Here is a 23,012-nt window from a genome sequence, read left to right as displayed (position 1 = left end):
GAAACACTGGGAGAATGAACCGTGCAAGTTTCACTTATGACCCATAAGTGGTCATTGATATGCAATTCTTGTACATGGACTTGCTGCAAACAAGACAGTGTAAGATTCCAATCTCTTGTTTTTTACAGACCCAGACATGCCTTTTGTTCCTTCTATACCAGAAGACCAGTTCATCCTGGTAGAAGAAGGTGATCCTGCAGTTATCCCTTGTCGGACAAGTGACCCAGATGCTCAAGTGACATTAGTTAACAGTTTAGACAAGTCTGTGCATGCTTTGTATGACACCAAACAAGGCTTCATAGGGAATTTTCCTGCAGGCTCATACGCGTGCAAAACAATGGTTAAAGGCGTGGAGTTCAAGTCTGATGAGTTCCTCATCTATATTATAAGAGGTATTTATTTCTATTAATTTAAAAAAAAACCTGAAAAGTGCTTGTGTTCCTTCTTCACACTGTAATAGCACCAGCATCACTGGCTTATATCAGATATTTCTCCAATGATGAGCTCCTTGCTTCTCTGGCAGTACTGCCAGTTACTTAGTTGCAAGTTTACTTACAATTTTGATGAGAAAAAGGTGTCCCTAACTTTATCTTCTCTCCAACATTATTGCAAGAAAAATGTTTTGTAGTCCATATATTTTCAATCTATTTGCTGAAACACAAAAGGCTGGTGTTTCCCAGTGGCTTTGAACTGTAGAAATCTGGGTAGCCTGAAAAACATATTGATTTAATTATTTTGAAAACATTTTTCCTGGCCATCAAGGAATTCTCAAAGACAGTCACTGATTAGCAAAATGGGAAATTGCTTTTATACCTAATGCCTTTTTACAGGGGGATTTGAGATAGGAACTTCTAATTGAAATTTTATTTGTGGATAATTTTTTGTGGGATTGAACTGCCTGTGCAGTTCATGCTTTAAATACAAATTGTTTATATTAGTATAGATCAGCAGTACTTTTAATGAATTTTCAAGGTGATTCCTCAGTAGAGGAATTGAAATGAAACTCTTCCTCTGAAACTGCACCATGTGAAAATTGTCATCTTTCAAAAATTAAATGAGACCTCTCTCTCTTTTCTCTTAGCTACTTCACAGCTGCCTGTTGAAATTGAAGCTCCCAAAACTGTCTACAAAACAGGCGAGACCATCATAGTAACTTGTGTGGTCTTTGACAATGAGGTGGTTAATTTACAGTGGAATTATCCTGGGAAAGTGGTAAATATATCGCTTTTTTTTTTTTTTTTTTTTTTTTTCTTTTTAATTTTTTTTTTTTTTTTACACCATGTTTGTAGTTACTTATTAGGCAAGTGAGTGAGGTTGTAAAATATTCTTCTCTTATCTGAATGAGGACTGCTGTGGAGAGAAAACCAAGTAAGTTCTTTTAATTTTAGGTTACCATAAAAGAAAGTCAGTCCCAAAAGGTAAATTTGCTGTTAACAAACTAACAGCAAAGCATGAGAAGAAGGTGAGGTATGGCTGAGGCAGTAATGCTGTGTCTCAGGTCTTGTGCTGCTGCAAAAAGAGAAATATTTTGAAAATTGAAAGATCCAGGTATGTTTGGCGTTGAGTAGAGCTCTGCTGCTGAAGGTCTGAACCTCTAAAACAGCTCTCTTAGATCCTGGTTCTTGGGGGTAATAAAGGACAATGAAGAATCAAGTCTATAATCTTAAGTGTTCTTCATTATGCAGATGTAAACTGAAATGATTCTTACAGTCACTGAATTTACTATTGAGAAACATCTAGTAAGAAAATCTTGTAGAACCCTGAACTTTTAAAAACTGGTTTAATATCCTTGTAGAAGCCTGAAATTTTTTAAACTTGTTTAACATCCTTTTGCACTGAAAACTTTCATTCACTGAAACTTGGCTAGAGCCAGTCCTGGGCAATTTCAGAGTATCCCATCTAAAAAGTCTGGTTGCTGAAGGAATGATGTAATTGAAGTGCATCTAGCTGTTGCTCCAAATCTCACCTTTTCTTTAAGTAAGTTAAGAACCCAAGAGGAAAAATTACTTGAGCAAGTTTTGTCTCGTTTTCCATCTTACACATCAATAGAGTTTCTGCTGTATGGAACTTTTCAAAACTAGCCCCAGCATACTTTTGTACCAGTCTCTCATGATAACATGGTGTGTCATTTTCACCATCCCTTTACTCTCAGGAGTTTCCTCCTTGTCAATAAATTATTCTTGTTTTGAGAGTAGGCAGAACATATCTGTTAACTGGTTACTTTTTGCCTGGTGAAGGGGATAAAAATTCATCTTACTTCATGGACATTGAACCAAGGGGACTCAAGTGGCTTTTGCATCTGACAAAAAGGTAGTGCATAAAGAATAAATTTCTTTGTCAAGATGCTTACCCAAATTTTCCAAGTTTTTTTTTTTTTTTTTTTGTGAACAAAACATGAGCTCTCAATCTCCTGTGCCTACCCCCAAAAGGGTGTATTTTTATAGGCACAGCTTTTCTGTTGTGGCTGAAAAAGGCATCCTTATCTGAGTAAACAAGTCTTCTGCCATACAGAATTTAGATGTTTGCTCTCACTTCAGGAGTATCAAAGATCCTCGGTGATGTGCTTTCAACTCAGTTACTTAAGCAAGGCTTTTTTTCCTTCTCCAAACTACAGAAAGAAAAAGGTCTGATAAAACTTGATGATATCAAGGTGCCATCACAGAAGCTGGTTTACACCTTGACCATTCCTGAGGCATCAGTGAAAGACACGGGGGATTATGAATGTACTGCTCGGCATGCAACCAAGGAAGTTAAGGAAAATAAGAAAGTAGCCATTACAGTTCATGGTAATGTCTGATTTTAGTGTCTAAAATTATTAACACATTGGAAAATACCATTCTTGAAAAGTGTTGCATAGTGTTGTTTACACAAGGCTTTTTCATTCACAGACAAAGGCTTTGTTCACCTGGAGCCTCAGTTCAGCCCTCTGGAAGCTGTCAACCTGCATGAAGTAAAAAACTTTGTTGTTGATGTGGAGGCTTACCCAGCACCAAAAATGTATTGGTTGAAGGATAATGTGACTCTGATTGAAAATCTTACAGAGATTGTTACTACTTCAGGAAGAGTCCAGGAAACGAGGTAAAAAACCTTCTGATCCTTACTTTGCCATGCTGACTTGAGTTCCTCCTCCAGGAAACTGGGCACTATTCCTGCTCATTTTTTACACCTCAGTTTGTTGCTTCTTCCTCAGTGGCATTTAAAAATAGCTTGTTTTCTTTTCTAAAGGGCAATGCCTAATTTACTTCTTCTCACCACCTTCATAACATCAACCTCTTCAAGGTTCCTGAGCAAGAAACCCCTTCGCTCCCTTTAACATGCCCCACACCAATAATTTCTGGCTATTTCCAGTAAAATCAGGGCTTTGTCAGGCCCCTGCAGAAAGTAACTAAGGCCACTTCTTTTTCAGTTGTATGTTGACAATTATTTACCACTTGAGTAATGAGTTAAAGGCATGCTAAAAATTATAAATGTCACTATATTATAATCACAACATGCCCAGATGATGTGTTGCCCCAAAATTATTTTTTATGCCTGCTTTAAAAATACAAACACAAACTTGCATTTCTGCAGGTTTCAGAGCATTTTAAAATTGATACGGGCCAAGGAGGAAGACAGTGGATACTATACTTTGGTTGCTGAAAATGAGGATGAGATTAAAAGATACACTTTCTCATTGCTAATACAAGGTAAGCAGCCCCAAAGCCTTGCCCACCAGAACTCATGGCACACAGCAAAGACTTGCTCCACTTACACTCTGCAGTGCCTGGAGTATGGACACGTGAAAGGCACAAACCAGGCTGAGCAGAGGAGTGCGTGCTAGTCTCTGGAGCTTTTCTAGCCTGATCCTGGCTTTCACTTCTGCACAGGCCTTGAGCCAGAAAGAAACTTTATCCGCCCAGCTAAGTTATTCCAGCTGACAGGAGGATGATAGCTCATTTAACATGACATGAAGACGTGGCACAACTGCAGCACTTCCTTCTCATTGCTGTAGCCTAGAATTCACTCTGTGCTACAGGAGACCCCTTCTGGTTGAGTCTGTGTCTGTAGCTCTTGCTAAGGTGTTGGCCAAACAACACCCATCCTGCTTTGAAATTTGAAGCTGTTTTTTTTTTTTTTTGTAAGCACTGAAAAATATTTTAACAAACTCCTGACTCCTTCCCAGTTCCAGCTCTGATCTCAGCCCTTGTGGATGATCACCATGGCTCTGCAGGTGGGCAGACAGTGAGATGCTTGGCAGAGGGGACCCCACTTCCTGATGTGGAATGGCTGGTTTGCAAGGACATTAAAAAGTAAGAGGAGTGGGTGTTTTCTTACCTGAAATATGGCCTGTATCCTCAATTATCTTAACATAATTAATTACTGTACCATGTTTGCCTCATTAAGAGCCAGGAAGTTTCAGATAATTCTTATTTATTTTTAGAGGCATGTTGTTTATATTTCAAGAGAGGTTGTCAGTGCCCTTCTTTTTACATCCTATAGGACACAAAACAGTGCATCAATTCAGCTTTCTCTCATAAAAGCTTTCTGTTCAGTAAGCCAACTCCAAGGGTTTCACAGCCCAGGTTTGAGTAAGGATTTTGAGAAGCAGCTGTCTCTCCATTCAGGGAGTATTTTTATTTTGAAGGAAGAAAGGTGCAGATTTTTCAGAGATGCAATCTAAAGATCCTTCTGGTCCTTAACTGTGTTGTTGTCAGAAGAAATTTGCAGGGAAAGGTAATTCTTGTTCTGTTCACTCTTATTTATCCATACATACACCCAACACCCATTTCCCCCATTATTCTTCTCTGCAGGTGCAACAATGACACCTCATGGACACTTTTGACTAACAATATCTCTGATATACATATGGAAGCCCACCTGGATGAGAAAAATATGGTGGAAAGCCAGCTGACCTTCCAGAAGGTAGAGGAAACCCTGGCTGTGCGATGTGTGGCAAGGAATGACCTCGGTGCCGTTACTCGAGAGCTGAAGCTTGTGGCTCCCAGTGAGTTTGCTTTGTCCTTCTGTGCAGTCACAGCAGCCAGTTTGACCCTGCTCTAACTCACCCCAGTTCAGTCCTAATGGATAAAAATATGAATTGTTGTAGATAATAAATTAGGGTGGATTTTTTTTTCACCCCAGTATTTCTGAGGAGGAGGCCTTTTGCAGGTCTTTATGGTGCATCTGTTTTTTCTTATTATGTGGTTCCATAATTAATTCTATCATTTTATTAGTACTGGCTATGGGACATTCTTCTAGACAATCTGCATTTGGTTTTGAAATACGATGGCAGAGCAGCCCTGGGCTTGGAAAGGCTTTATAATCACCAGTCTCAGGAGCTGCTCCTGCCACTTCTGCAGGATATGGGAAGTGCAATGATAGGGGAGATGGGTGCCTTATGTGTGTGATGTTCCTCATGGCTCATGAAGAATATATGGTCTATCTTTTTACTCTACAGCCTTGAGATCAGAGCTAACTGTGGCTGCTGCTGTCTTAGTGCTGTTAGTGATTGTGATAATTTCACTGATTGTCCTGGTCATCATATGGAAACAGGTATGTAGAAAAGTATTTTGGTTTGGGTGCTGAGCCCTGCTGGATTTTGATCTGCTCTAAAGTCTGGTCCAGGACTAATGCTTGGTTTTGCATTCAATGTGCTCTGCAGAAGCCCAGGTATGAGATTAGATGGAGAGTCATTGAGTCTATCAGCCCTGATGGCCACGAGTACATTTATGTGGACCCAATGCAGCTGCCTTATGACTCCAGATGGGAGTTTCCTCGAGATGGGTTAGTGCTTGGTAAGTTTTCTGTAAGGGACTAGCCCCACCCTTGTTTGGGGAGAAAGACATTCAGTGACCATTCAGAGGTTTCTGCAGGATTTGCAGTGGAAGTTATGGCCACAAAGTCCAGAGTCTCTGTCTGTCTGTTCTCATCAGTTCTCCTTCCTGATCCTCTTCTACAACGGCATCAGCCCTGAGGTCCTGGTGTTAGTGTCTCCTGTGCCTGCGTTCCTGTTCTCCTCCTGTGTGCAGTGTCCCTACGTGGCTTAGGGGAGTCTCTCAGTGTTGAACACCCTTTTCAACCCTCATTTCTGCTAAGGCATCCAGAAGAAGAACATAATTACTTTTTGTTTGCAAGACATTTATATACTTATGTGCGGAGACCAAGAAAATCTGCAACTAGTTATCAGTTTTATTAAAAATATTTTTTAAATTATTAATCCATGCCATGCACATATCAGTGCTGAGTAACAGCATATTTTTGTGGCTACTGTCCTTCTTTCTTCTTCCTTCCCCTTCTGCTTTCTTGCTTTGCTGTTCCTCATTGGAATTCATACAGAATTCAGTCATAATTATTTCCTCAAGGCTGGCCCAACCTCTCATTTATATCAATTGAAAGTGTAATGACTATAGAAAATTCTAATGCTCTATCAAGATAGTGTTTTAAACATACAAGGCTTCCCTCTCATGGAGATATCTGTGAACCAAATTGTATTGCAAAACACAGGAGAAGAAGTTGAAAAGTGTCTTTTGTTTGATGTATTTCAAGGAACATACTCCCCTGGTGTAGTTCTTCACCAGCAGAGAGAAAGAGTTAATTCTTGAGAGAAGCAAGAGAAAAATATCCAGTTCAGGAACAATATCCTTTAATTAAATTCACGTTGCTAATTGAAGACTAGAGGAGGGTGAATGTTTTATGGAATTATTTTATTACAACCCAGACTTTAATTATATGCCTAAATAGGATTTGTCAGATCTGAGTTGTTAAAGACCACCACTGTGACTTTGTCTCCCTCTGACTCATGAGCACCAGCCTGCTTCAATGCCTTCTTGTTTACAAGTGTATTCAGAATAGTCAGTAACTTTCAATCCCAGTGCTCCATATCCTTCTGTCAATCTGGGTTGCACAGCTGCTCTTCTTGACACACTCACCTACCAGCACTTTTGCCATATTAAATGCTTGCTGGTGAGGGGGGACCCTCTTTTTTTTCTGGGGCTGACAATTCTGATTTGTGTGGATTTTCTCTGATCTAAGTGGGAGATGACAGCAAAGCAATTACACCTTTAGTTCAGGGAGGCTCCAAAGCAGGTTACAAACCCATTTTGGCTCTGCCAGATCAGTATTTCCCATGCTGTGTAAGCCAGCTGGCATTTATTAGTTTCTTCTAGCCAGTAGTGCCTGGAGTGCAGTGCTGTGTTAAATGCCAACTCTGAACATTGGCTGGATGGAGCTTCAATTGATAAATTTGGGTTACACTGCAAATTTCCCTTTGCAGTCACTGATCCACAGTATATGCAGTGCACTGCTCTTTAAAGGGCTCCTGAACCAGAGCAAGTCCAGGTGATGTGTATCAGAAGGAGCAATGCAGTAATGCCATGAGCTGTGTGAACACCACTCCTGGCTCTGCTGAGAATTAACGAGGTCCCAGCAGGACCTGGACCTCCTCATCTGGCTGACAGAGCTGAGAGCAGCGACTTTTGAGGCATGGGGTCCGAGTGTTGCTGCTCAGGATACCAGGGTGGCTGTACAGGGACAGCAGAATTGCTCTCATCACTTCCCAGCAAGCCACTTACTAGTCCTGGTGACCTTAATAAAATGAAATGCTGGTCTGAGACAGAATCTGACCCGTGCCTATTTGAAAAAGGCTAGTTAAGATTCAGGTCACACAACAGTCAGAGATGTGGTATCTAATTTCATGAGTCTAGAAATTGGGTGTAGATTATAAAGCTTGACACTTGTTTGGCTTTTAATATAGTCCAAGAGACTTATGGTTTCATTTGGGATGGGTTGATTATCCCAGACCAATTTTAGAAAAAGAAACATCCAGCTGAGATGGTGGCATCTGGAACAAATTCACACACCCTACCCTTGTATCCTCTGAGCAGAAAAGCAGCACCTCTCTGGCAGGCACAGCAGATAAGCTCTGTGGATGGGTACAGAGGCTGAATTAGCTGCTGTTCCTCCTCTAGTCTGAGGAATCTTGAGTTGCTGCTTTGTCTGCACAGTCCCTCTGTGGTAGTGAAGCAGCACTGCTCCTTCAGTGAGCAGATCACAGCAGTGCCTTTTTACTCAAAAGTAAACTCGCACTGGAATTTTGAGCTTCAATGAAGCACTCATCAAGAATATGATGGCATTACAGATGCTTCCAGTTCTTGGGCAGTTAGCTCCCACCTGGCTCCAAATTTCAAATGCAAAAGACATGGAGCTTGGGCTACATCTGCAGAGAGAGTTGAAAAGGGGAAATAGCAGTGGTGGCTCCCTGCCATTCCGGAAGCGCTCTCACTGTCTCCACATGCACCCCAGCCCAGCAGAGGTGATGGAGAGGGAGATGTGTGCCTCGTGCTCAGCTGACAATATGGTTTTGGGGAGGAATTGGCTTGTGAAGACAGGAAGATCAAGGAGCATCAGCAAATGCCATCACATTCTGAAGGGCTGCATCCTGCCATATGGCTCCCAGACCTTCAGCCTGAAAAGTTTCAGGGGCCAAATTTCAAACTCAGGTTGTTTGAATTAGTCTGAAATTTAGTGTGAAGCTTTCTCACATCCTGATTGGGAAGGATAACCTTTGGAGCACGGGAATCTTGAAAAGAAATCACATGGCTTCTGTGTGCATGACAAACTATGCCGTCATAATTTTGGAGAGGTTCGCCAATGTTAACTCAGCTAAGCATTCTTTAACCATTTCTTGTGCTTGTTAATGATGTAGACATTGTACGGTTGGAAATTTTCTTTCAAAAGCATGTGTACAATAAAAGTGGGGGCAGTAGCTAGAGGATAACAGAAACATATGGCATTGCATGCCAGATAACACCTTCAGAGGTGTAAAAGGTGACAAGTTCAAACTGCAAACGAACGTCAAAGACAAAATGCTGTGTATCTCCATAGTAAAAGTTACTACTTATTCTTTCTGTGTTTCAAGTTAAAAAGTAACATAAAACCAAAGCGACAGCTTGTCAGGCATGTGATTATATTCAGGCATCTGGACCTCATATACAGGTTCATTCACTAAGTATTCTCTTGATGAACTTGGTTTTCAATGCAGAAGCTATGAAATACAGCATTTTGGAGTATGTTTGTGCAGTTCATATTTCTATAAAATCTCAATCTGTACAAAATTCTTCTGGAGACTGTATCCATATTAGAAGACAGGATATATTAATCCCAAATTTTTGTCAAAACTGATTTGTGGGAAGAGTAAAGGGTCTATAAACATTAGCTGTTTCATTACAGCACTTGGAAATTTGCAATGCAATTTATTCCAGCAGATGAAACACACTTGTACATTAGACTTCAGAGAAATTTCCCCTCATGTGTGATCAACATGTATTTCAGCTTGCAGATCTGAAATGGTGCTGCCTGTCTGTTTCTGAATGCACTGTTGATGTTCTTTAGTCCATTTTACTGCTGGATGTATCCAGCATTATATAAAAGACCAAAACTACAGTTGAGGGACCCAATTAAGATTTGTAAGTCAGGAACATGCCTGTATTTTAGTCAGGTGTTGACTGAGGCAAAGAGGTCAGCTTAAGCCTAGGACAATCCATGATGTGAGAAGATAAAGTGAGGATAGTAGAGCACAGGAAGGGATGAATTTGAGCTGAGCTTCCAGGTGCAGGTGTGCTCTTGATGTTTACTTGCACCTTTTTAAGAATTGTACTTAATGATAGCACTTCATATCTGCTTTTTCTGCCTAAAAACAACAACAATAACAATAATACTGGTGGCCTGGCTAAGGGAATGTGCCCTTTCCACACAAGAATCAACTTGTAGAGGAATGGAGATAGGAAAGAAGCTGAATTGCTCTTAACTTTCTGAAATAAACAATGCTCTCCCTTGTGTTCAGGTCGGATCCTTGGTTCGGGTGCATTTGGAAAAGTAGTTGAAGGGACTGCATATGGATTGAGTCGCTCTCAACCCGTGATGAAAGTAGCTGTGAAAATGCTGAAACGTAAGTTGTCATGGTTCCACTTCCCAAGCCAGGTAGGGCAGGTTCCCACAGGGTTATTCAAACGTTGCTTGTTATAAATTAATTCTTTCTATCTAAAATTGAAAATGGATGTTGAAATGACTGGATTTTAAAATTATATGTTAGATTGCTTGATGGCATTTCAAGCCTGAAAGTACCCAGGCTTTTGAAAGCATCTATAGTTTAGGTTTAGCTGAACAGCTACAATAACTCAACAAATACTGAGAAAGGTAAAGTAACCATGAATGCCTGTGAACAAATGAGGGCTATACAACAAGGGGAAATAGGCAGGTCTTGTATAAACTCACTGAAGATTTCCTGCTTCCTGAGAACTGAGAATCTGATGCAGTGATTCTGTAGGAACCATGGAGAGCTTGCTGGTGTTGAATGAGCAGCTTGTAGAGTGCTTCTGTGCCATGTGGCAATCCACTACACCTCTGGAGAGGGACAAACAGGCTCAGTCAGCTACAGAGCTGCGTCAAGTGAGTTCCTTATTAATCATTTGTGGCTCCTCTCCGAGTCTTAAGAAAGACATGTGTCAAGTAAGGGACATGGTGGAAGCAATGCACCAATGAGGCAAGCAAGGAGAAATTTTTTGTTAATATGAAAAAGGTGACTGCTCCCAAAAAGGTGGCTAATGTGTTTTTTCTACAGCTACAGCTAGATCTAGTGAAAAACAGGCACTCATGTCTGAACTGAAGATAATGACACATCTTGGCCCCCACCTGAATATTGTGAATCTGCTTGGAGCTTGTACAAAATCAGGTGAGATTGGCTGAGAAAACAAAGGTTTGCTATGGGATCATCATTCAGTATTTAACAAGCACATTGGTGCCTAAAGATTTTTAGCTGTTTATGTAATCTTCATGTATTTGTAGCTTTGTAGACTGTTAAATGCCTAGGTGTAACTTCTAGTACTTTTCCAGCTTTCTTTCCCACAATGAACAAATGTTTATTGATGCATTCCTTAAATTTTATCTAGTCTTGCCTGTTAGTTTACTGAGGACCTTTTCTTTTGCACCAAGTAATCATAGACACAATAAAGATAGGGTAGGAGATTGGGGGAGAGCTCCAATGGGGCAGAACCCAGGGTGGAGGTTGCCTAACCTACTGCTCCTCAAATTGGGCAATATTGGCTAGTTATTCTGATTGCCTTATTTTATAAAACTGGACAAATTTAATTTGGAACACTTTTTTTTTTTTTTTTTTTTTTTTTTTTTTTTGCGCCATACAGTGTATCTAAAGGCTTTTATATTATCATTCTAATGTTGTTTGGAAAAGTTTGTGTTCTGTTTCCAGGCATTGACACAGGTTTCAAGTAGAGGAGTTACCAATAAATATAAGCAAATACAGGTTTTCAGAAAACTTCTTGATATTTGGTAATAATTGCAGTCATAACTTAGTAGATAGAAATGCATTAACTCAGAACTCTATTTTCTACTACTTTTGGAGTCTTTTTGTATTTGTTTCTATCTTTCAAAAATCCCACTCACCAATGCATAATTTTGCCCTATTTTAACAGGTCCTATTTACATCATTACTGAATACTGTTTTTATGGTGATTTGGTGAACTACCTGCATAAGAATAGGGACAATTTCCTGAACCGACACCCTGAAAAGCCTAAAAAGGATTTGGATATCTTTGGGATGAACCCCGCTGATGAAAGCACAAGAAGGTGGGAAAAAAATGAATTAAAGAAATCCGTGACCTGTGACTTAGGGACTTAAGCCATTATAAACCCTTATTGCATTACTCTCATTCATTGATTTAAACTCTTCCCTCATTTTTCATGTTAGACTTTTATTTGTCACATTTCATAGGCTTGGGAAGGTTTCAGGAGTTTTTTTTTATTCAATCTCCCTGACATGTGTCCTAGATTTGTGTTTCCTGCATGTAGACATGCCAGCAGTCTGAGGACCCCTGTGGTTTCTCCATAGATACCCAAGTGCATCTGCCTGTCTTTGTGTTTCCATGCTTGGGGAATTTCCAGTGTCTAAAACTCCTTCCCTTCAAACAACCTGGCAGAGCTTGTTCTCCAAGCTCAAGTTCTCTCCTTTATCTACCAATGGCGTAGCCAGTCTCAATAGTGTCCTAATTGTTAATGTTCATCCCAGAACTTTTTCCAGATGATGGTTGAGGAAGGTTGTCATCATATATTCAGCAATAATATAATGCCATAAAATGAGCCAGGATTTAAAAGGTGAACAGAGATTCATTCAAAAAATCACTCAGAGAAATAGATCAACTACCTTGGTAGCTGAATAAAGCCAGTACTATTCATCTGGGCATAGACTGGATTCAGCAAGACTGGGTTTGATGCGAACTGTCTGGGTGAATAAATTTCACCTATTATTTGGAATACCTTGAGCTAAAAGCCCTAGGTAGTGATATTTGAGTTCAGTGGGATTTTGGGAAATAAGGCATGGTTACATACCTGACTGTTGGCAAAAGCCTAAGTTTGAAGCACTTGAGTACAGTAATACACAATAACATGTATTAATAAGTGATGGTTATGTTATACATTTGATATATGGTAATGATCTTTATATATATATATTTCCTAACGAGAAGCCAGCTGTTGAATTTCACCTCAATACAATGGTACACCTTAAGTGAACAGTTAGATTTGCACATGCTCTGACAGGGAAGTCACTGCCTGATACACTTGTGGTTTTTTTGCAATTCCAGTTATGTGATACTGTCATTTGAAAACACTGGAGAATACATGGACATGAAACAAGCTGATACCACTCAGTATGTGCCAATGCTGGAAAGGAAGGAGGGCTCTAAATACTCTGATATCCAGAGATCTGTGTATGATCGGCCTGCTTCATACAAGAAGAAATCCATGTCAGGTAATGTAGAACTGTCCCTTCTGCATATATCATTAATACAAATGACTCTTGTGTAAACACGTATCTGGTTCTTGTCCTCTAAATGCACACAAACTGTTTAGCTCTGTTCAGCAAGAGTGTGAGCATAAGCTGTAAGCTAAAAGCTTGTGCTTGTCTTCTTCCATTCTGCTCTGGGGGTAGGAGAGCATGTTGCTGGAGCAGAAGGGGTCCCGCTGTGTGTTTGTTTCTGTGCTGAAGCACTGGGTAGTTGTGCTCTGCAGTGGGCTGTAGGCACTCTTTAGAGGCAGTCAGTCTTACCAGTCTTGTAGTTTGAAGGATTTTGAGCAATAGCAATGACAAAAATAATAGTAGTTTATATTGTACTGTTTCCACTTACATTTCACATTAACTGACACTTACCAAATGCAGAACACTCCCAAATACTTTCCTGGATTATGTAATGAAGATAATGAATGCATCCTATGCCCTGTCCCTGTTCTCAGAAACCAAATATGCTTTTGTTTAAAAACAGACACTGCCACTTCTGCCTCCAGGCTTCAGAAATGGAACCATATCCAGTCCCAGATGTACATGGCAGACTTATGTACTCATGCTCTAGGACAGTCAGGGAAAATGAATCACTGAATTTTGACTGTTTTTTTTCCGGCATTTTTCACAAAATAAATAAGAACTGTTGCCATGAATTCCTGACCCTTTTTGCTGGTATTGGATTAGTCCCAGTGAATACTTCCTGGGAAACAGCAGTGTTCAGCAAAAGTAAATGGATAAGAATGCACATGCATGCACAAAACCCTAATGAAGGCATCACCTCTAAATAAATACTTTTATACCACACACTGAGTAAACAACCTGTGTGACAGTCCAGTAATGTCCAGTAACAGTTCTTTCTCACTTTACTTTTTCCTACTTTCCTAGGGGAAAAAAATTACAGATAGGAGAAAACCCTAGCCTACTATTTAATACTGGCTGCTTTTAAAAATGCAGTATGTGTCAGTGACTGATGCAGACATTAAAAGTGGTAATAGTTACTATGAAAAGACTGTTTTGGTCATGGTACTCTGCTAAAATTATCAGCTCAGAATTATGATAGATAGGGGAAGATGAATGCTACTTTCACACTCCACAGCAAAACCGTATTTTTCTTCTTTTTTCGATAGAATCTGAAGTCAAAAACCTTCTTTCAGATGACAGTTCAGAGGGCCTCAGCCTGCTGGATTTGCTGAGCTTCACCTACCAGGTTGCACGGGGAATGGAATTCTTGGCTTCTAAAAATGTAAGTAAATAAAAAAGTAAGCAAAATGGAATAAGGTGTAAAAATGCCTTCTGCATCTATGGTTTTAAATTTAGATTTTGAGCATATGACACAATATAGTATTATTTTTGTAGATATAGACAGCTTTCTCACTTACCTGGGAATAGAGATCTCCATGATGGGAAAAAATCAAAGCAGCAGTCACTTGTCTTCCCATGCGTCATCCTGTGATATTGCTGGAGTCAGGGTGCTGGAGATGGTGGAGGATCAAAGCAGGGTCTGAGTGAAGAGTCCATGCAGTCGCAAACCAGCATGATCAGAAGCACAGGCATATCATTAGTACATGAGGGGTAGAATGGGAAAGGGTGACCTGACTTTTCCCTCCTCCCCCCTAAAATGCATCCATGTGAGTCCTCGCTGGTCCGGAGACCTGGTGCCTCCCTGCCCCTGCTAGCAGGTGCTTGTTTAGTAAAAGGTCTTGTTAGGACTGCACTTAGAAAGCCAACCCTTTTGTAAGGGCAGTGGCTCTCATGGAAAAAGCATGTCCTTGAACAACTTCATTTTTTTCCATACAGTGTGTGCACCGTGACTTGGCCGCTCGTAATGTCCTCCTGGCTCAAGGAAAAATTGTGAAGATCTGTGACTTTGGGCTGGCTAGAGACATCATGCATGATTCCAACTATGTCTCCAAGGGCAGTGTATGTACTTAATCTCTGTAGCTCTGCTTTAACTGAAATGAAAATTATCAGTTTTAAATGACGTTTCATGTTCTTGCCATTCAGTGTTGGTTACAGTAATTGACCATTGGGATGAATGCGCCTCAGAACAATTTATCTTCAGATCATTAATTCCTGTAACTTTTCTAACTGTTTTAAAGTGAAAAAAGTACACATTCAGTACTTCACAGTCTGACATTTTTAACTGGCAGGTTTTGTGACTGGAGAAATTATTAAGGAGCTGTCAAACAATGACATATCAGACCTAGTTCAGCAGTGCCAGATTTTGCATCATACCTTCAATCATTTACTACCTGGACATTTGCCAGTAATGAAATAAATATAGCCATGGTTTAACTAGTTTTTGTGGGGAGCAACAAGTAGCATTGCTTATAATCCTGGTACCTCTGCATTAAATTGAATTAAAAATAAGCACTAGCAAGGTTAACATAACTTTTCTTACAGAGAGATGTTATTCCTGGCTATCAAACAACAATTGCAATAGTAATAATTTATTTAATGACTAATCTGTGTGTTTGGGCTTTCTTTCTTTTTATTACAGACTTTCCTCCCAGTAAAATGGATGGCACCTGAAAGTATTTTTGACAACCTGTACACAACATTAAGTGATGTCTGGTCTTATGGCATTCTGCTGTGGGAAATATTTTCTCTTGGTATGTACTGTGAATATTTTCCTATGTGTAGTGATTAAGTTTTTTCAATTCATACTGTTCTACATGAAGTATTTCAAATTCTGCATATAAAAATATATGCACAAAATCCACTGTTAGTTGTTCTTCTGTATGGGATTTAAGATTCTAGTGTTAGGTGTGAAGTGAAATGTCCATACTCTCCCAAAGTCCTCTTTAGTTTTGGTACAGATTTTTTTGTTTCTTTGTTTAGAGTTTTTGACTTTTGGGGTTTTTTTTGTTTGTTTGTTTTTGCAATATACCTTTTTTCCCTGTAAAACAAAAAGAACCGTGTGAAAATCTTTTGTAGAAAAGTATTGGTGTGCCACAACAGGATTGATTTTCTGTCTAATATGAGAAGGAACATGTTTCTCCCTTGCAATGGGGTGCCTGGGGCTGCAGCCCAGCTCAGCAGCTGCTTTGGAACAGTCTCTTTGTACATGTTTCCAAAGAGCCTGTCTTAGTCCCATTACAGAATGAAAACAAATGTCAATCTTCTGGGACACTGATTTCTCATTTCCAGGTCAACACTGCTGCCACAGTTGGTTTATGGCAGCGTAAAGCGGTTATGACAATATGTAGCAGTTACAGACAATGTTCAGCTCCCAGCTGGGAGCAGCCTGGCTCTCTCCTCAGCCTCATTAATTAGCCTCCTGGACGGGTGGATGGCCCGCTTCAGCGAGCCTGCATTGCCCACTTTTACTGCCAGCAGAATTACTCATGCCTGTGTGGTATCTACTGCTGCCCCACAGCTTGGCAGCCCCAGGCCTAATGGTATTTGCTAGAATAAGTTGTCACATAACTGCTTCTCAGAAAACAACAGTTGCACCACTATTTATGGTATTGATTCCTGTAATCTCTGGGCATCATAGGCTCCTGTAAATAGCCATTCCCTGATATCCCTGGGAGGCATTGGACAGCTCAGGAACTGAAGCACTACACTTCACTGCTCTACCTGTAAAGAAGGTTCTGAAGCTCAATTTTAGGTGAAAATCCTACTTTTGAAAGGGCAGAGGTTTCTGAAGTAATATTACAGTATGTCTCCTCCATCTGAGAAAATTGTTCCTTTTTGGAAAGCGAAACATATCCTCAGCAGTGTTTGTTCAGAAGGTCAGTTATAACATCTTGCTACCATGTCGACTTCAGCTTGAATTACTCTTTCACACAACAGCAATAACTGAGCATGAGTGCAATGATGTCTCTGTGCTGCAGCCCCAAATATCAGTTAACTGTGTTAGCATGGGCCAAGTCCAAACTTTTTGATAACCCATGCCAGATGCAGGCTGATGACCTGATCCAGGTATCATCCAATCTCTGTCCCCAGTACATTCTATAAACACTGCAAAGGTATTTTTTTCTAACTAGTACCTACTTCAAACTTTCCTAGCCAGCGTTTCACATTAGGCCTTAATGTCATCAAGACAATAGCTCTGATGTGAAACACTGGCTAGGAAAGAACCATTCTGATGTCATGTTAAATTATAGTGTTAACACTTCATGACATCAACAAGAAGACAGTATTTGGGAACTCTGCATGGATAGTTAAGTACAGAGTAGTACTTTTGCTTCTCTTTTATCTGCAGGTGGCACACCATATCCTGGCATGATGGTCGATTCTACTTTCTACAATAAGATCAAGAGTGGATACCGAATGGCCAAGCCCGATCATGCCACCAATGAAGTGTATGTGTGCATTTGGCTTCTCCACACCTGCCCAGTCTCCAGAGAATTTTGGCTTTAGTTTCTGTTTGATCAGTTATGTTCCTCTACCAGCTGGTTAAACTGATTTCCTTCTTATTTGCAGGTATGAGATTATGGTGAAGTGCTGGAACAGTGAACCAGAGAAAAGACCTTCTTTCTACCATTTGAGTGAAATTGTGGAGAGCTTGTTGCCTGGGGAGTACAAAAAGGTTTGCTCTTTGTAATTTTCTCTGTGTTTTCTGTGTACTGCTTCAGAGGGAATTATAAGCATTGTTCCAGCCATGAGAGCCATGAGCACTGAACTGGCACATTCTAAGCTGTGTGAATTATGTGATTAGCATGGGGACATTGCATGTTTGGTTTCTTCAGTCAAACTTGCTGAGAGAAGCAGTTCTGCAGTATTAACTGGGAAGCAGAACCCTTTATGTCTAATTAAATCCTAACAGCTCAATTTTTCTACTGGAGAACTAATTCTATATATTTTCATGGGATTTTGTAGGCTGTGAAATAATTATATAAAAGGGACTTCTTGGCCCATGTGTATAATCTCTCTGTCTCCTTCTTTGGATCCTGACACCAGCAAGTTTTCCCCTCACACTTTTGATAGCTCTTGACTATTTGTGCCTTCCCCATCATTCAGTGTTTCATTTTTCCCACCTACCTTAACTCCCTTTTCCCTACCCTTCTTTCACATCTAGTTGTCTGCTTTGTGCTGCCGCAGAGCTTTGCTCCTGCATCATCTAAAACTTCCGTGTCACTTCTCCCTTCAAAGAAATTGAAGATTCTGGACTTCTCTATCCAGTATTGCTGGCTCATAGGGCAGAATATTTGCTAGGCTAATGAATCACAGCTGCCCATCTGAAGAAAGGCAGCCTTAGTGAGCAGCATCTAATTGAGGGGGTTAAAATGAATTTTTTCAGAGCTATGAGAAGATTCATCTGGACTTCCTGAAAAGTGATCACCCAGCTGTCACACGCATGAGAGGGGACTGTGACAATGCTTACATTGGTGTAACTTACAAGAATGAAGACAAGCTAAAGGACAGGGAGAGTGGATTTGATGAGCAGCGGCTGAGTGCTGACAGTGGATACATCATTCCCCTGCCTGACATTGACCCTGTTTCTGAAGATGAGCTTGGCAAAAGAAACAGACACAGGTAGGTACAGTTTACAGGTCCCTTAGCCCATGGTCACCATTTGGGGTCATGTTTGGCAATGTCCATTTACACTTTCCAGCATCATACTCTGCAAATGGTTTCCTTAGCTATGTTGAAACTACTTATTGCTGGAGTCACATATAAATATGGTAGTATAACTGTCCACAGTGTTTTCAATGGGAAAAAGTTAATTTTGCCTGTTTTGTGGTTGTCAGGGTAAGGCAACTGCTGCTAGGGTGCTTCCGTGTGTTTTTTGGACTCCTTTAATAGCTTGGTCAAGGCACAGTGGTTGTCTTGTGGATCTGTGGGCACATTTTGCAACATATCTTGCCTCCTTGGAACTTTGTGTGAGATCTCAAAGGATTGATTTGTTTGTATGAGACAAATTCTAAAATCTGAGAGAAGTTGTTGATAATATTTTCTGTGTTCTATATCTATATATCTTCTAGTTTTCTATGAAAGCAGGGTGTCCAGAACTTTTTAGTTCTTTCTTGTCAATTTGCATGATCAATGCCACTACAACACAGCACTGCCTGACCCTAGTTGTGAATGGTGCAGGTTTAATTCAGCCCTTAATTCACAGTGTATAGGTTCAGCAACCTAGAAATGCATTTTTTTTGGTATATTTTTGTGCTTTATTCAAGTGAGGGAAGAAAGAAGTCCCTAAAAGAACTATCAAAATTAACACATATTATCTCTCTCTGTTATTCTTATCATACTGTCTGTTATTGCTATCTTATTTTCACCTGGCTTCCCTAGATTTACCTAAGTGACCTGTTGTCACAATAGTGTCATAAAACTATTTCTCCAACAAGTACTTGGCTGAGAGTGCTTGGAGGAACATAAGAAGAGGGTGCTCCTTTGAATTCCAGGGTGGATTGCTACTTTTGATATACAAGATATGTCATGTCCTAAGAAACTGGTGGTCAGAGTCACCTAAGATTGCATGGTGGGTCAGAAAGCATCTGGGGAGGTAGCGTTCAGTTCTGCTAGAGGCTGGAGTGTTTACCCAGCCACAGTCACCACTTATCTCTGAGACATCTGTCTCTTCCAGTTCACAGACATCTGAAGAAAGTGCCATTGAAACTGGTTCCAGTAGCTCTACCTTCATCAAGAGAGAGGACGAGACCATTGAGGACATTGACATGATGGACGACATTGGGATCGACTCCTCAGACCTGGTGGAGGACAGCTTCCTGTAACCCCCGGGACACCTGCCAGCTCTGCACACAGGGAGGCTTCCTGAGCTGTCTACAGACTTCTGCTCCACAGAGAAAACCACTTTATTGCAACGTCAAGGATGTGAAGAGGAGGTGGATTTGTAGAAAGGAACTCCCAGAAATGGGCAGAGGACTCAGCCCGAGTATAAATGAAAGAGACATGTTGAAGATGGATTTTTTTAGTGTTGCTTCCTGCAGTACTTCAGTAGCATCTCAGTGTTGTTTGCCATTCCAGCTGGTAGGAGGATGAAGGGAAAGGCCACAAACAGACCAGTTTTGTGTTTCAAGGGCATTCATATGACTTTGATGGATCAGTTTTCCACTGCAGCAATACTTCACCATTGTAATTATGTAAATAACTGTCTACTCAAGGATCTTTTGAGGTGCACATTGAACATATGCCACGGATTTTAGAAGAGGTCATTCATGAGTTCTGTGTACTTCCTCCCTCAATCTCAATGTCAGCTGCTGTTGAACTATCATGTGAATTGAAGAACATGCAAAAACCACTTTGGGACCAAAAAGGTCTAAAACCACAAGGGACTGACCGGTACTATAAAACATGTTACTTTCTACCATTAATGCAAGTAAAGGGGAATAATGATAATAATAATAATAATGATAATTAAAATTCAGTCTATAATAGGTGTTAGAAGCCTAGTAAGTCTTTATTAACTATAGAAGATAGCTGTTTTCAAGATAATACTACTACTGTTTTCAGTAACACTAAATGTATATTTTACAATCCATTGTCCTTCAGTAAAAGCACAGTATCAAAACACTTTTTAAGTGCAGGGGAGAAATTTCCAGCCCAAAAATTTCTATGAACATTTTTTTTCTTTTTGTTTTGGTCTACACAGAATGGTAATTGTTCTGGTTAGCTAAAACTACTTTAACATGGAGAAAAAATTTAAGATTTTTTTCTTTCATGAGCTGAGTAGCTTTTTTAATCAGATATCTAGAAGCAATTAGTTTTCCTCTGATTAAGTAAGGTCCTAAAATTTCAATTAAAAAAAAATTATACCAGATTTCCAAGATGCTGGAGAATGGAAGATTATGATAAACCACCAGCAATACCCCATTATTAGTGCTTCATGGGTACTCAAAAGAAATCTTATCCTGAGGTTAGCTGCAAAGAATTGATTTGATATTTAAACTGTTCAAGAAACAAAGACATTTCTCCTAGCCTGAAATGCGAGTTCAAATAAGCAGAAATAAATATGCAGAAAATATTCCTGTCTTAGTTTTCAAGTTCAAACAGGAGCAGAAATCTCTACTGTCTTTGCAGACTGTAACTACAAAAGGTAAATGCTTCTAGGAGTGTTTTTTGGAAGAAGGTGCATGAAAATGAATCTGCTCTCAGCCTGCAATTGTTGCTTTTTGACATCACTTATATGAACAAAGTATTTTGATTACTGCTATCATTGTACAATGTGTAATTAAGATACAATGCTTTGGAAGACTTACATGTGAAAAAAATTACATCACTGCCAAGGGCTCCATCCTTTTTGGTACTCAGCTTTCAAACTTCGCCTTAATTCAGTGCACCTCGTAGGATATGCCCAGCCTCTGTTACGATACAACCAATGCAAATGCTGTGCAAACTCATTCCTGTGTTGCAGTATTTTCCTAGGAAGTGTGAAAGAGTGACTGACAGAACATGCTGCCATGTTAAACTACAGTTTACCTTCAAAAGACCCTACAAAAGGTTCCTAAGTCCCCTTGACTTCACTTGTGGACAGATACAGATCAAATAAAAGCAAATGCAATATTGGCAGTGTTACAGTGTGGGATGTGGCACAGGCAAATAATTCTGGGTCTGGGTTTCAAGCTGTCACCTGGCTGAGGCCACACACAAGATCACAGCAAATGTGAAAACAGGACCTGAAGTGAGCCCCCACATTTTCAACCCCAATGGAAGCTGACAATCAGAAGGAACGGTGAATGATGGTGCATTCTCTACTTCTCTACTTCTTGCATTCGACAGATCAAGAACGAGTGTCTTACTGGGACCATGCTTTTGTCAAACATGTCACTGAGCTCTGTACAGGACAGCTGTGAAACACAGACTCTTGATGTAGCCAGGACAGATGAGATGGTGTGAAATCTCCCTCCAGTTATGAACTATGAATTGAGGAAATGCAAATTGTCTATGGATATCCCAGATATCCGAACGGCCACTTGAGATGACACGTGCCTTAATTTGCATGTGTAGTCTTTACAACTACACGTTCAAATTAGGCAAGCAATTTCACCTGCATTTTTGCACATGGCCTAGTGTTCTTCAGGGTTTGAAAATCAGCCCCAGCGTGTTTTATTATATCAATTACTGGAATCTAAGGACATTTTCATGCAGCTTTGCCTTCCCCTCACCAGCCTCATTCTGTATCTCACAGTGCATCTCAGGCTAGACTCAACCGGTGAACCAGAGCTGGCTCACTTTCTGGTACATGGTAATGTTAATTCTCCATCTTGTCATCACTATTGTACAGATCAACTGTGTCCATGGCAAGGGTCTAGCCAAACCCAGCTCACTGCAGGCTTGGAATCAGACAAGCTGACCTGGAAACTGGAATGAGAAGGAGAGGAAGAGAGAGGATTCATTAGAGAGGGAGAAGTGTGAAAGGATGAATTGTTTAGTTTCACAATATTATCAGTATTACAGACTTTTTTTTTTTTAATGGCTTACTTTTTGAGAAGCCACTGGAAGAGATATTCCCAAATCTTTTTCTACAGTATTTGTATAACGACAATCAGTGTTATCCTACGAAATGCAGCTTTTGATTTGGAATGGCCAACCAATTCCTTACAGCGTGGTCTGCAACTTGTACAAAATGGTCCTATTACATGATGAAGGACGTGAGATATGATGATGTTATACATCAATATGTATATAAGTATTTTTATATAGACTTCTAGAATACTGCAAAAACATTTATGACAGCTATATCACTGCCTTTGTTTATATTTTTTTTTACTGTGATATATTCCACAGGCACGTTAACTGTTGCACTTTGAATGTCCAAAAGTTATATTTTAGAATAATAAAAAAGGAAGTGTTTCCAAAATGATGGCTGTTGTGAAATGTTTGAAGAAGGGCAAACTGGCCTGAGTGATGGTAGGCACAAAATGTATTTCAAAAATGCCCCTGTTGATATTTTGTCTTTGAAAAAAATCTTGTAAATTAAGATCTCTATATTTCAATAAATGATATATAATTTAAGGATATGTGAGGGGTCTATACTCACTTATTGAAAGATGGTTATAAAGAATCAATCTTGCTCAGGGATTTTTTCCCTCAAGAGGTCTTTGAGCTCTCTGTGAAGCCATCAATCAGTAATGACAACCATGTCTCTGAGCCCTTCCACTGGGCATAGCGAGGGAGTGCTGGCAGCAAATGACCAGATATCAAGTGACATCTGTGGGGAGTCATATTATCTCCCAAAACACAGCAGGTGTGGTGCTCCAGCACTGGGTGG

General features: G+C 40.1%; 1 protein-coding gene across 1 annotated transcript in view; it reads left to right on the top strand.

Moving 5' to 3' along the window:
* The window catches only part of PDGFRA (platelet derived growth factor receptor alpha), a 34,731-nt gene extending 11,970 nt beyond the window's left edge, over positions 1-22,761 (top strand). The window contains exons 4-23 of the mRNA XM_041402622.1: positions 129-392; positions 1,082-1,212; positions 2,615-2,786; positions 2,889-3,078; positions 3,571-3,686; positions 4,163-4,289; positions 4,791-4,984; positions 5,438-5,532; positions 5,642-5,774; positions 9,821-9,925; positions 10,598-10,708; positions 11,466-11,619; positions 12,633-12,799; positions 13,957-14,072; positions 14,627-14,749; positions 15,330-15,441; positions 17,040-17,139; positions 17,261-17,366; positions 18,078-18,313; positions 19,368-22,761. Coding sequence (XP_041258556.1) covers positions 129-392; positions 1,082-1,212; positions 2,615-2,786; positions 2,889-3,078; positions 3,571-3,686; positions 4,163-4,289; positions 4,791-4,984; positions 5,438-5,532; positions 5,642-5,774; positions 9,821-9,925; positions 10,598-10,708; positions 11,466-11,619; positions 12,633-12,799; positions 13,957-14,072; positions 14,627-14,749; positions 15,330-15,441; positions 17,040-17,139; positions 17,261-17,366; positions 18,078-18,313; positions 19,368-19,515 — 2,900 coding nt within the window. The 3' untranslated portion in view covers positions 19,516-22,761. The remainder of the gene's footprint in view (positions 1-128; positions 393-1,081; positions 1,213-2,614; positions 2,787-2,888; positions 3,079-3,570; positions 3,687-4,162; positions 4,290-4,790; positions 4,985-5,437; positions 5,533-5,641; positions 5,775-9,820; positions 9,926-10,597; positions 10,709-11,465; positions 11,620-12,632; positions 12,800-13,956; positions 14,073-14,626; positions 14,750-15,329; positions 15,442-17,039; positions 17,140-17,260; positions 17,367-18,077; positions 18,314-19,367) is intronic.
* Positions 22,762-23,012: the final 251 nt, after the last annotated feature.

The sequence above is a fragment of the Onychostruthus taczanowskii genome, unplaced genomic scaffold, assembly GCF_017590055.1.
Source record: "Onychostruthus taczanowskii isolate IOZ18803 unplaced genomic scaffold, ASM1759005v1 scaffold2, whole genome shotgun sequence".
Taxonomy (NCBI): Eukaryota; Metazoa; Chordata; class Aves; order Passeriformes; family Passeridae; genus Onychostruthus; species Onychostruthus taczanowskii.
The sequence above is the reverse complement of the archived record's forward strand: the minus strand, read 5'-3'. Positions and strand labels throughout refer to the sequence as shown.